Source organism: Spodoptera frugiperda, chromosome 1, assembly GCF_023101765.2.
Source record: "Spodoptera frugiperda isolate SF20-4 chromosome 1, AGI-APGP_CSIRO_Sfru_2.0, whole genome shotgun sequence".
Classification (NCBI taxonomy): domain Eukaryota; kingdom Metazoa; phylum Arthropoda; class Insecta; order Lepidoptera; family Noctuidae; genus Spodoptera; species Spodoptera frugiperda.
The window spans coordinates 1,914,779-1,928,699 of NC_064212.1; the positions used below are offsets into that span (position 1 = coordinate 1,914,779).

Sequence of the window (13,921 nt, forward strand, 5' to 3'; positions counted from 1 at the left end):
TATAAATTATATTTTATAATATAGTCGATTGAGTGGTATCTGTTGTAAATATTGTATTATAAATTTATATCATAAATGTATGTAGGAATTAAAGTTTAAAAAACAGCTTTGAGTTATAAGTATTAAATTATTAAGAATTATTCTTAATGTCAAATTACATAATAAAATTAGCATTGTGCACCATTTTAGAATAATAATGAAAGTTTTTGTAAAACGGAAAGACCTAAATAATACTTGCATTACACGAGAATCGAACTCAATCTAGAGTTCCTTCCCCAGTATCCCTTACTCGATTGTAACATTTGCGACCACACGAACGACAAAGCACTCTTTAAACAAAATATTTTTTTTTTTAATAATGACTAAGGTAATTCTTTAAAACTTTACTGAATATTTAAGCGCAATAATTATTTGATTTAATGTACTTTTAACATTTATTAGTAAAATAATTTGTATTAGGTAGAAAATTATGACTGATATTTGTCGACTCTGAATCTGTCTGAATAAAATTTGTTTAGTCTATGCTCTTCCTGTTCGACGGTCCGACGGGCGTGCGACGAGAGAATCGCGTTCTCAACTTCTCGCAAATCGTGGATATCGCGGTCGTGCGATCTCATTCTACGAACGGGATTTTTTCCCACAAAACGAAAATTAAACTAGTAACACATCATTTTCTACACATTCGTGTATTACCGCTTAAAAACGAAAACGACTTTCACCGGATACATCGATAATTTGATTAACGAAAGCAAGGGGGCTCGCAAATTATCCCACATAACATTGAATTTATTCACAATGTATCCGTGCGTTTGGTCAGTTACCGATATATCTGTGTGATGTACTGTGTTGTTCGTTTAAGTGACAAAGCAAAAGCGTTGGCTCCCATTCGAGACTATTATCCTATTCGTGATTACGTTGGGCCGGGAACTGGCCACTTGGTTTAGTCGCCGCGGGGACTCCAAAGCGGTAAATACGGAGGCGCAGATCCTGCTTCGCATCATTTATCGTCAGGATTGCGGTGAGTACGGTGCCGGCGCGGGACGGTCACCTTTTCATACAATTAACACTGGATATCGCGGCGAGTTTTAAATTTTCGTACTTGGCATCTGACATTGAAGCGAGTCCGATCAGGTGCCCGTAAGTCTTAAAATAGCTATAAAATGTCAAGTCTGGCCTGGCACCGTAGCAATCAGCTGATCTGTAGCGTTTTAATTATAACGAATTAGGTAACTGATTGTTTGTTGAGAGTCGCTAAGATTTCGCTATCGCCGGGAGCGTAATCGGTTGATTATTATAATGTTGATAGTGCTATCTTGGAGATAGTGTTACATTACTGGCAGTCTTGACATAATATCCAGTGATTTGAACTTTGTCTTTGCAGATTTAAAAATGGTGCAGCAAGATTTGACTTAGGCAAGTCAGACTCATATGTTCAAGTGGTAGTCGGGAATGGCTCGGGGTGGCTCACGGGTGTGAGCTCCGCGAGAGCTACAGACACTCGGCAAGTCAAGTGTAGTGTTGTGCAGTGTCTAGTCATAGAGTGTGTGTGTTAGTGACGGTGGAGCCGGGATGCCCTCCGTGATGTTGTCCGCGGTGCTTGAAGAGGAGCCCGATCTGTATGAGGCGTTCCCCCCTCACGTTGACCCCACCGGTATCACAATCCTTACTGATAGCCCACCAGGTGAGATGCTATTTCATTAATTAATAATTCTTTATTTAAAAATGTATTAATTTAATTTAAAAATAAGTTTTATTTTCACTATTTCTTTCTAATTTTACTTTTTTTTATTGAATAACTTTTTATATTTTATAACTGGCACACAATATTATCTTGAAGAGGTATTCTACTGATCTATTTATAAGAGTCTTACATAATTTGCATGAAGGTCGGAATTACAGTCACATGTTATCATAGTTATTAATTGAAATGATTACTTTATTACTTCAATGTTGTTTGATAAAAAAACTACTCTGTTACTCAAATATAATATTTCAGATAAAAACCTCAGAGTTAAGAAAATAGCTAGTTATTAACTACTTTCTTGCAACTAATAAAATCTTTAGCAAAAGTCATAGGTATTTTACAGTTATATTTGAAATGAGGAAAAGTATTTATATTTCTTCAGTGACTAATTTAGGAAAAAATATCCTTATTTCAAGTTGTAAGTTCCAAAAATATTACATTAACTAATAATGCTAATGAAATTGTTTTCTAGAACACAAAGTCAGAATCATTATGGCCTACAGAAATATTAAATTATTGCCAACTCCATGTCCTTTTTACACCACTATGCTAATTTATGAAGCATGAAATATTGTCTATTCATTTCTTTGTCTCTTGCAATGCCTAGTTAAATCCTCTTTGGTTTAAATTTTTGTTAGCTATGGTTATTATTCAAGTCATAGACAAAAGTTATTTTTAATTGTGTACCTTTTTTGTACTGCCCTAGTTTCGTATCTATGTGTAATTTATTAAATAATTTTATTGTTTTGTTATCTTAGTCATTGAATGTGGTATTAACTTTATGATTCACACATTCACCTTGACTTTTAGATTTTCTCTCGCGAAACTACGGTTCTATTCGTTCTGGCAATTGATTCGGGTTTTGGGGTTTTCCGGGAACGCTATGGATAGCCAACAATCGATTTCGCTACGGTTCGCGTGAAGTCGGAAACGCCGGCGGCGGCGGCGATGGCGGTGGCGCCTATTTTTTTTAAGCTTTTTTTTCATAGAATTTTATAAAGTTAAAGAGTAATTTTACGTTTCTCTGAATTGTTAAATAAACAGTTTTATCCCTTTTTTTAAGAGCCACGCTTTAATAATAACAAAATTAACGAAACTTTTAATCACAAAAACTGCACAAGCTTACAAAATCGTTAGGGTTGGCAAAAACGATAAAGAATGACTTTAGAAAGAAAAAATCTTAATGAAATGTGCCTGATTACCTAGAAAATTAACGTCTGACGGACATTAGATTCACGAAACTCCTCACGTCCGTCTTTTTGTAACCACCTCATATTGTTGCGTGATAAACCATTATAACTACGATTGCTACTAATTACCTTTAAGCCTAAAGAAATGTTCAAGGAATAAAAACTGGTGCGTAAAAGGCAAATGTAAGAAATTTTCGTTTTTACTGCTTTTATAATTGACTTGAAAAAGGTCTTAAGAATCTTCATGATTTTAATGGAGAAATATTAGGTAACTAGTTACTTAAAATTTAGTCAATCCGATTCCATATAAGATATACAATTAAGCCTCTCCTGTACCAGTAGCCTACATTTTTTCTAGCTAAAAATCCCGTAATGATTTACTCCAGCTCTCCAAAAAAGAAAAACTCTGAACAGTTTTTGTCCACCGCTTACCTAAGACCCTTAAATAGGTCGACTATATCTAACCGAAACGAAACTCGATAAAGATCCGTTTTTCCCAGGCAGTTTCAGCATTTAATGATCCCGCTGGCACTAAGTTTTTATGAAGCGAAACCGCTGGGTAGTCTGTCCGCAAATCGATCAACTTTGTGTGTTCGTGACAGATAGGAAATTGCCTTTGAAGTGCCATTTCTGAAGACCAAAACGTTGAATGCTTACAGAAAAGAAACGTCTAGAATGTTCCGGTCCCTCTCGGTTAATTAAACCAAAGCATAAAACGGGTTTTAGGTGCATCGTAGAACATTCTAGGTGTTTATGACAGTTTCGGGTTCCAAACTACTTCCGAAAGTACCCAAGATAATGTTACGGGGATGTAAAAGTTAGTTAGCAAATAAATGGGCTCAAGGGGCCGTTAAAAAGGATGACGGTTTTGATTACACCCAAATTGTGTAATGGGTACTTGGTTTGTTTATTGACTACGGCCATCTAGCTTCTTAAAGACGGGCAATTTGGTTTGATTAGTTAAAACTTTAATCTTTATCTATAGACTCGAGGCCCTGCCCTAAACAGATTACAGTTATTACAGCTTACCTGCAGGATGAAAGTGATAAAACTCATTTAAACGATAACATCCAACTTGATTAGAAGCATTAATAAAGTCTGGAAATCGACTGATACCTATCCCATCATAATGAGAGTGCGGAGAAAGTCCAATGATTTTCTGACAGATTTTTATCATTACATTAAGAGTTACAGATAGCCCGTTTCAAACACCAATCATTGTCTGATTGGTTCGAAAGAGGGTTTAAATCTTCTGCCATTATGCTTTGTAGCCAATTATAGTTGACCAAAAACATATTAGTTACTTACATTACCTTATACTATTATGTGAAAACATACCTTTTTGCGTATGATTTACTAACTAGCTGGTACAAGTGCAAAAATCCCACGGCCCACAATCGAAAACTCGAAACAACGATGTTCGATCCGCTTCCATATCTAGTCTTTTCGCCATTGAACATGTTCATTGACTTCATGTTTCTCCACAGCCGCGAGTTTCCCTGAATGAGTGTAATGCTCGGATCATTGTTTGTGAAACAGTGGCATGTTATGCATTGCACTGTCTAAACACTCTTAACGGTAACAATAGTGACTTAATATTAGCAAATGAAGTTCAGGTTAGCGTCGTTTCTATGTATTAAAGTTGAAATATTTTGCAAGAACTGTCTTTGATACGTTTTTTGTGTTACTAGGGCCTTTTTGTTAAAGAAGATGGTGATATTTTTAACGCTAACTAACTAGTTATAATCGGACGTAAATGGGTTTGTACTTTTCTGTTTTATTTTTCAATGGATATCTTATGAATTAACGAATTAGTTATCTGAATATCTGTCTGCTTAACCATAAATCTAGATCAATATTTTAGCAAGCGTGCCGCCATTCGATTTCAGATTCTAGACGAATAATGAAAAATCATATTTTATTTATCAATGGCGACCGGATACTTGAATACCCGCGATAGAGTAGTATTTAACTAAATACCTAGTCATATGAGGATTAAAATGTAGTAAATATGTACAAAAAAAAGAGAAACACCATTCTCTTATTTAGTAACTGAAAGTTTTAGCGTTTAATGATCTTGCAGTAAATTATTAGGTGTTAGCAATAATTAAGTAGCTATTACCTAGCTGTATTACTCGAATTAGCGAAAATTGAATGCATATTTTACTACTTGTCTCCTTGCCCCGAGCAAAATGACAGAATGCTTATTTAAACAGGTAAATATAGAAGATGAAAAAGATAAAACTTCGAGTTCAAAAGCAGATGGTCTTCATCCAAGTATAAAATGGGACAAAGGAAACTCCTTCTTTGACAATCTTTCCCAATAAATTTTAAGTCGCAAAGTTTCACCAAGAAGTTGCAAGATTGCTTTGAAAATATGGACCGTCTTGCAGCGACGGCGTAAAATATTTTTAAGATCTGTTAAGTGCCCTATAAAAAGGGTATGGACGATACATTATGGCAACATTGAAATCAAAATCGTCACCTTTTATCAGTAGTGTCGTACATTTTGTGTCTGAAAACAGTTCTTTACGTTATTTTAGCATATTTTTTAAATGCCACGTTTTGCGTAATGCCAATTTTGCTGGTATTTTTCCATTATCATCGGAGACCCTGCATTACTATATCGTCATAATATAAATTTTATTTAACCAGTATAAACTGGTTAGAATCTTCCTGTGTATCTTTGATTTAGAACGACTTGTTAATCATATTTTCATGTAGAATCAATTAACACTATCCTCTGTCAATATTTTGCACCAAAATGTGATCTGCTACTTTAGGATTGGTTGTTTAGGTAGATAAATGATTTAGGAAAAGAACTTTAAAAAGGGGAGTTGACTTAATGTGTTCAGAACAACCTATTCCTTCGAGAAATAAAAGATGTCATGTTTCGTTCTATTAGTTAGTTACGTCGAAAAGAAAAGTTTGTTTTCCTAAAGTTAGGAAATGAGATTGCGGGTCAATAATAGTGGTTGCTATTAGGGTAAAAATTCAGATAAAAAATCTCCACTACATCTAGTTCATTTATGTTAAGAAATCCTAAATCATTAACATAAGTAACTAGTCAGTCACATGACATTTACTAGTGATTTTACATCTCCTACAATGACTTCTAGATCGGGTGGTACAAGCCACAAAAGTGAGGAAATTTCACCTACTCAGCGATCCTTAAACCCTTCCCTCGATGACGACGTTAAACTTACAGCCTTAAACCGTCGAAGTTTTAAAAGCCTAACTAAGGTCTGTCAAATCACTCCTGGCTAGTTAAAAACCACGTTTACTCAATGTAAAATACATTTAACTTAAGGTTTAGCTATCTGTGTTAATCCTAATCTGACTGGGATAAAACTAGACAGAAGATTAGGCTGTTAAATGCTTTTTTAGAACAAAATAGTATACTTTATCTAGACCATCATTAAAGTAATTTTGTACATGTTATCTGTTTAGATTTGGACACGAAAAGAGAAAGTTCTTTCTAATGAATAATAATGTTTAATGACTCTGTTTTATTCTAATCTCAGTTTAAAAATGGCAGCCACTGTTTATACGAGTGTTGCCAACACTAAAAATAAGTCTAGACGAAAGAGACGTCTGTTACACTTAATTGGATTTGAGGTTTAGTTAAAAAGGTAATTACCTACTAAATGTTTTATTTTCATCGTAATTTATTTAGTAGTTATTAAATGGTTTTTAAAAGGAGAATGAAAGTAATTTAAATATAATATAATCTTAGATTATAAGACTTACTTCAAGAATACCTAATTCCGATATTCTCATACTTAGTATTATGATTATAGTTACTATATGCTAAGTACGTGGACACGCATCAACATGTCGAACCAACATTTGCATATTACTTCATGCAGTTATTACTAGAACATTCCATTCAAAACAATAATGTCTATTAATATTCTGGCCCTATCTAGGCCACAGCACAATGTTTGTTATCACTATTGAAGGCAAACAATTCTCATCTTAGTGTTATCAGTGAAGAAATCTGAGCCACTGATAAAACTAGCATAATATACCCCCGATAAGAGGGTCATAATCGTGAGAATTTATAATCTTCATTGTCAGTATAAGACAGGATTATCTTTGCAAGGAAAATATTTTATTCGTTGTAGTAGGTCTTTTTCGTATGACGATATACAAATGAGTCATTGATTAAGTATAAAAGTCCCTGTCACTAGTGAGGGGATTTTTATATTACTATTTAGATTAGTGCAAAAATCAAGGTAATCTAGTCACTTGGTATATATTCCAATTAACTATTGAAAATTGTAATGAAGTAACTACAACGAATTTGTTTTAACAAAGGTATGAGCGAAAATTTTCTTCTTGATATCTAACGTTCATTACAATACAAAATTCTCTATATATCGTGATTACAATCATGCAAATGGCACTTCTCTTAGTTTTCCTTATAATGAATATTAATACATTAACTTATCGTATGTTAAGTTCCTTAGAATAATAAAATAACTAATGCATAACAACTCAACATAGTTTATTGCAGTTCATTGTAGTTTCTTATGGTCCATAAATAATTTATGTTACATTTGTCTACCTTATAGAATTACCTTGTAATGTTCGCGGTTTACCTTATTAAGGGAATGACATAATCTAAGTCTAATGAGGGTCGTATTGTCCAGGTATACATAATATAGTACCCGGAAACATCAACTTTACTCCCAAAATATTCATTAGGATGTTAAATAGTCCATAAATAAACCATTTTCTTTTCAATAAGTTTCGGTGCCGATGTCATGTTACGCTTTTCTTGAAAAATGTTATAAATCATCATGTTTTTTTTTTATCTGAATAACGAAGGCTTCCAAGCGCTGCAAATGAAAAATAAATCTATGGTGAAAACGGCAAGAAAGTTAACGTAAAGACAATAGAAGCAAAATAAAAATACGAATCATAATCACGTGATTAACTCTTTAAGAGAGTCGTTAGAGCAGCAAATGCGGCAATGGTCCAATGTCATGCGCTTGAGCAGGGTGGGGATAACACGCCACCTGGCGAAAGTACAGACCCTAATGTAGATGTTTTGAATAAAATCACCACACCTGCCCATTTTGCGCAGTATTCGCAAATGGTTGACCTACTAACAACGAGGGGTTACCCTAACCCTTTCCATCTGTCACTTAATACCAGTCGGTAGCTGCTGTTTTTTTAATGTTATTGAATTTAACAACCAAACACGTGTTCCGCTATTGCGCGTGCCATCTCAAGGCCGTTGAAGAAGGCGGTCCGATTCTATGCGTTTGCGCACAGTGGGGGCAACACGCCACCTGGCGAAAGTACCGACCCTATTATTATGAAGTTTTTGAAGTAATAATTGCACGGGTTTTACAACAATAAAACAAAGCGGATGTAGAAATCTGTTGTAAAATTGAGTATTAGAAAGATTTGATAAAAGTTTAAATGTAAGGCTTATCGGAATCTAATCAATTTGATTAGTTAATCCTAATAAATGACTTTAAATTAGAAGGCGCAATCTGAATAAGGATTTTGTAGAGATTATATAAACTACTTAAATAGTTATTGATTACTATAACTATTCAGAAATACTAGGAACGCTGAACGATACTAATTTTATAATGAAACCTGCGTGATTTTGGTAACTTTATCTTAAGAAAAAATCATTATCGTTATGAAAAAACTTGAGGAAAATGCAGAATCGTATCTGTTACGATAGGTTAACTACCTGGTGTGACCTTCAATTGGGTATTTGAACCGAACATGAGACTTTAATAAATGACCCTTGCCCAAGCCTCGTTCGGCTAACAAAATATGGATGATGCAAGCCTTTGAATTTATATATATAGGGGACGCAGAATTGAGAAAGGTCGAGAATTTGAGAACTTGTTTGAGCTATGTTGAGTTTTAGAAGCACTAATTTTGGTATTATTATGAAGATTAGTAAGCGGACCGTTAAGAAAATACCAAAATTCATGGACTCATCCTTAAATTATGTTTTTGAATTAAAGTGGAAAACCGAAAACCTTGACAAGAAAACTTTAAAGAGGGTTGCTACAGTTTTTAAACTCTGAACGAAATCATTGACGTTTCGATCGATTGCTTCGTCAAAACAATGATTCAACAGGAAGATGTTGAAAATATATTTCTTCTAAAGATCGCAATTCCCGCAAAAATCATACCTACATTGGAAAGATTTATCTCAGGATTTCCGTTAAGAGATTCGGTTGAAGTAAATATGGTCTACGTGACTCGTGGCACTGAGGTATCGTCTGTTGTGGCTCCGTCTTAGTAATTAGTTTCTTCAATAATTGCGATGATTTTACTCAAATTGACGTAATAGTTTCTAGAGCATATTCTCTACAGTGACCTCGTGTCAGGTCAAGCAAGATTTTCTCTTTAAGTTCATGATGCAATCTTTGTAAATAAACTGACATAGATCTGAAAATTGCATATGCTGGTTCCCATTGAATATGAAATGTCCTTGAATGGTTTCGCATGTAACCATGACGAAATAAATCATAATTATACAATGATGTGAGAGGATAAACGCTATATAGCATAACTCGCTGTAAGGCTCTGAAATTGTGATAATTTTGATGGGTTATAAGTTCGTAATCTCGTTATATTACATATATCGATTTACATGATAATATTCTTAACACCAAAGAGCTACATAACAGCAGCTGAATGTTACACTAGCAAATTGTAATAAATATGAGGCACAGTTCGCATTTCGCTTAGTCATAATTCAGCCAAAGTATACATCGGTCAAGCTCAGCTTGTGTATTTGTTATACATATTATTTCTTATCAATTCTGTTTACTTAAACAATCCCTTAATGTGATTCGGATAGATTTCATTCTTTCGTGACATTTTTTTTGTGAAAATTGTAACGATCTTAATTATTCTGTCATCATACTTCAGGAGTGCCATTAGTGTGAACAGTGAGATTGTGACAAGATAACTGTGATTTATGATGGTGTCTGCTTGAGTCATACTCGGCCCCATTAAGTGGTTCATTCATGGTGTGACTGAAAACAATGCAAGATTTCTTTTTATTGTGCTTCAAAAATGACGGTGGTCCAAAATTTGTGCAAGTCACCCACGATGGAAGTGGTTCTAGCATGGCCTAAGAGTGAGTTCTTTTGATTAGCAGATCAAGATGTCTTTTTGTTTTGAAATGTTTGGCATTCACGCCTCATGGCATAGAGAACAATTATTTTTTTTACATTTAAATATTCCTTTGTGGTTCCACATTTTATGATCCACGTTGTTCTCAGAATTTCAAACAAACCAAACGTAAACAATTAGTAAACTGAAATATGAAAGCGCCGTAGCGGTTCGTCATAGAAGCTGTACAATAAATCTTAATTTTGCTTCTCAGTGATGCATCCGGATCGGTATTCCACGTATGCGTATGACACTGTTTTGCCTTGAATTTTGGACGCTTTTCAAAATGTGAAAACTTCCTTCCCGATTTCGGAGAATTGTTAGATGATTACCTCGAAATATGAATTTAAGAGATTAATTGCTTTTAATTTTCTTTGTACCATCAATATTTTCTAAGTAATTTGCTTTAGTTGCTGTTGCAAAATGTTTTCTATAAAACTCATTATTCTTAAAAAAATCTGTCTCATAATTGTGATGGTCCATCGTAGTTTCCTTTTACTAGTTGCAGTAAAGTTTATGAAATCCATCTACCTGCTTGATTTGTTTGTCCGCTTGCTTTTGTAATTCTAAACCCTGCGTTTTTTGTAACAGAGACCTTTTTCATTCGTTATGTCTTTCGTGTCTTACTGCACGTATACACCTAACTCTTAATAAAACTACATAACTAGTAACTAATAGATGCATTGCTGACCTGACGTCATTAATTGTTAGGGTATGAATAATAATTAAAGAAAGAACTAAGTCATCACCTCTTACGTAGAGATGAAAATATATTGTTAAATAATTATTTACGTATGAGGAAAATCCTTTCATCCGTTCCCGGTGAATAATACCGGTTTCCATGCAATTCGGAAAGGAAAAATAATGGCGTTAAGCATCTGGTATTACACTCATTTGAATTGTAGGGAAATAGATTCAATTTTAGGTGTAGGTTCCGGCTTAGTAACTAAAGTACGCAGGTAATTTACCTGGTGCTTTACCGATGATGCAGTGGCCTTTTTGGAAATACTTGGATGCATCAGGGACTTGAGTCTAGTGACTACACTTGTTAACTTAACTTTAGTGTAGTGAAAAGTTAGGTGATTTTCTTATACTTAGTATATTTATTTGGTTGGTGTGGTCCTGATTCAAATTTTGGCTATGATTTATTTGCATCGCTCTATGTTTGATTGGCAGAGAACGCCTTCGCGCAGTTAGTTTTTAAACGTTACCCTACATTAAGATTTTCTCCAGTGTCGGGTGCGTTTACAAACATACAAGTTCACATGCACATGACACCTAGATCCGAAACAACAATTTGTGGATCACACAAAGAGTTGCTCCGTGCGGGAATCGAAACCGCGCTAACAAGAATTAAACCTTGACTTTGTCCTGGAATCACAACGTTACAGCTTCTTTCTAGAACAATTTAGGTTAAGGATGTTTTGTTCAGAATCCGCTATTCTTGTGACATGAGTAATTTCATACTATCTTAAGATTTCCCTTTACGAGTAAAAATGATTTGTAAAAATTACAAGTCTGAATCATCGTTTTTTATTATATTTGTTCTGCTAATGGTATCTCTTATCATTTTATATAATTTACGATACACTGTTGTATTAAATCCTTTTAATTACAAGTGCTAATCTACTTTCTGTTTTTTTTTCATGAATAAGGAAAGGAGTAGCGTAATCTAATCTTTTACGTTAATTTTGAAGTACGTCATGGCAGATTTGTTGACGATTTTAGTGTGAAATCGGTAATCGTTATCATGATTACGTCTCCGTGATTCGTATCACGAGTGTTCCAAAACCATGATTAACTACTTTAATCTTTTTGTAACTAGACATGCCTTCAGTTTCTTTGGTAGTTTCTGATCTTCATACATAAATGATAAATGATAAATGATAAATGATATTTATTTTGCAAATAGGTTATAAAATAACACTTTTACACGTCAATCTCTTAAATAACTAGATGAGGCCGGCATTTCCTATCCGACTACTCTGAGAAGAAATGCCGAAACAAACTCAGAGGTCATAAGCCGGGTCCAGACGAGTGTAACGTGTAATGTAATCCACCGTGTAATGTAACACGAATTCTACGTGTGGACGGCAGTACGAGCATTACATGTAACACTCGCGCTGAAGAATTCGTGTTACATTACACGGTGGACGTTACACTCGTCTGGACCCGGCTTTAGTCTCTTTTAAAGCCGGGTCCAGACGAGTGTAACGTGTAATGTAATCCACCGTGTAATGTAACACGAATTCTACGTGTGGACGGCAGTACGAGCATTACATGTAACACTCGCGCTGAAGAATTCGTGTTACATTACACTCGTCTGGACCCGGCTTAAGCCGGGTCCAGACGAGTGTAACGTGTAATGTAATCCACCGTGTAATGTAACACGAATTCTTCGTGTGGACGGCAGTACGAGCATTACATGTAACGCTCGCGCGGCGCTCGGGGTTGATCCATCGGCTGTCGGTTTTTCGCGCGAACACAAAGACGCTCGCAGTCAAGGCTCGGAACCGGTTTAAAAAATACCGGTTAATACCGGTTTATATCGGTTTGCCTCCGAACTTTTCTTAAGAACGTGAACATTAAAGAACTTTATTTTAACCTAAATTAACCGGTTTATATTCGACGAGGGGCATGTCGGTACACGCGTTGAAATATTATTATTGAAATAAGCTGAACAGCGCGCGGCGTTTCTTTGATGTGCGTCGTATTAACCGGTTTTTATTGCTCTAAACCGGTTAATCCGAAAAAACCTTTATGAAAATACTGTTCCACATACCGGTTTAAAAAAACCGGTTTCGCGAACGAAACCCAATGTAAAGGTTTTGCGTACAAGTACATAATAACGGTTTGAAAATTTAACCGGTATCCGAGCCTTGCTCGCAGTGCTCGTTTGGACGGCGTTCGTGCCGTTTTTGTCGTATGTACTTTCATGATGTGGAGTGACGAACAATCGCTTGAACTTATTAGTTTGTATTACGAAAAACCTGTTATTTGGGATCCAAAAAACCCGCAATTCTTTAAAAAAATCTGAAACACGATGCTTGGAATGATATTGCTCATTCATTGGAAAGAGATGTAGAGGATCAGCTATCACGACCTTCCTATTCGGCATGTTCGTAGCAACTGAGTGGAAACAGCTTTTGAAATATTTTCGCGTTCACAATTCGCTTTGAGTTCGTGTGCCGTCCACACTGTTGATGCTAAATTACACGTAATCTTACATTACACGTTACACTCGTCTGGACCCGGCTTTAAAGTCCAGACAAATCAATTAAAGATTAAAGATGTCGGAGAACCGTGCAAGTTGATTCTGTAGTGGTCTTTTGAGGAAAGAACCACAGCAGTTTGAGCGGACCTGTTCAGATGGCAGCACGCATGTGTCAGTTTACAATCAGCTCAGCTGACGGCTGTTGCTGAATGATCCGACGAACAACACCAACCAAAAGAACATTTGGGTAGGCCACACAAATGCTCAAACTGTCAGAATATAATTTACTAAAAATAAAATGACTAGCAAAAGTCTCACACGGTCCTCAAACTAACAATTTTAAAAGGAAATATAAAAATATAAAAGGAAAAAAATATATAAAACAATGTCAAATTAAGTTAATGTCAAATTGTATAAAAAATGTAACTATATGTTACAAACATGTCAGCAAGACCTGTGTGGACATTATAGCAGTTCATTCCCAAGCCTGACTATCCTGCAAGTAGTCTTTTATTTTATAAAAAGCTTTACTACAAAGTTTTTCTTTAATAACATTTTTAAATTTACCTAGGTTTAAACTTTGAATATGGCTGGGAACTTTATTGTAAAAGC

The 13,921-nt window shown here is 35.1% G+C and overlaps 1 protein-coding gene across 9 annotated transcripts in view; it reads left to right on the top strand.

Moving 5' to 3' along the window:
• Positions 1–520: 520 nt before the first annotated feature.
• The window catches only part of LOC118273115 (GTPase-activating protein skywalker), an 89,753-nt gene continuing 76,352 nt past the window's right edge, over positions 521–13,921 (top strand). For 5 of the 9 annotated variants that reach the window (XM_035589906.2, XM_035589911.2, XM_035589910.2 and 2 more), the window contains exons 1-2: positions 522–1,018; positions 1,382–1,681. In XM_035589906.2, the coding sequence (XP_035445799.1) occupies positions 1,570–1,681 (112 nt within the window). In that variant the 5' untranslated portion in view covers positions 522–1,018; positions 1,382–1,569. Of the gene's footprint in view, positions 1,019–1,381; positions 1,682–13,921 lie in introns of all 9 variants that reach the window. The other 4 variants (XM_035589904.2, XM_035589905.2, XM_050696296.1 and 1 more) reach the window with 2 other exon arrangements.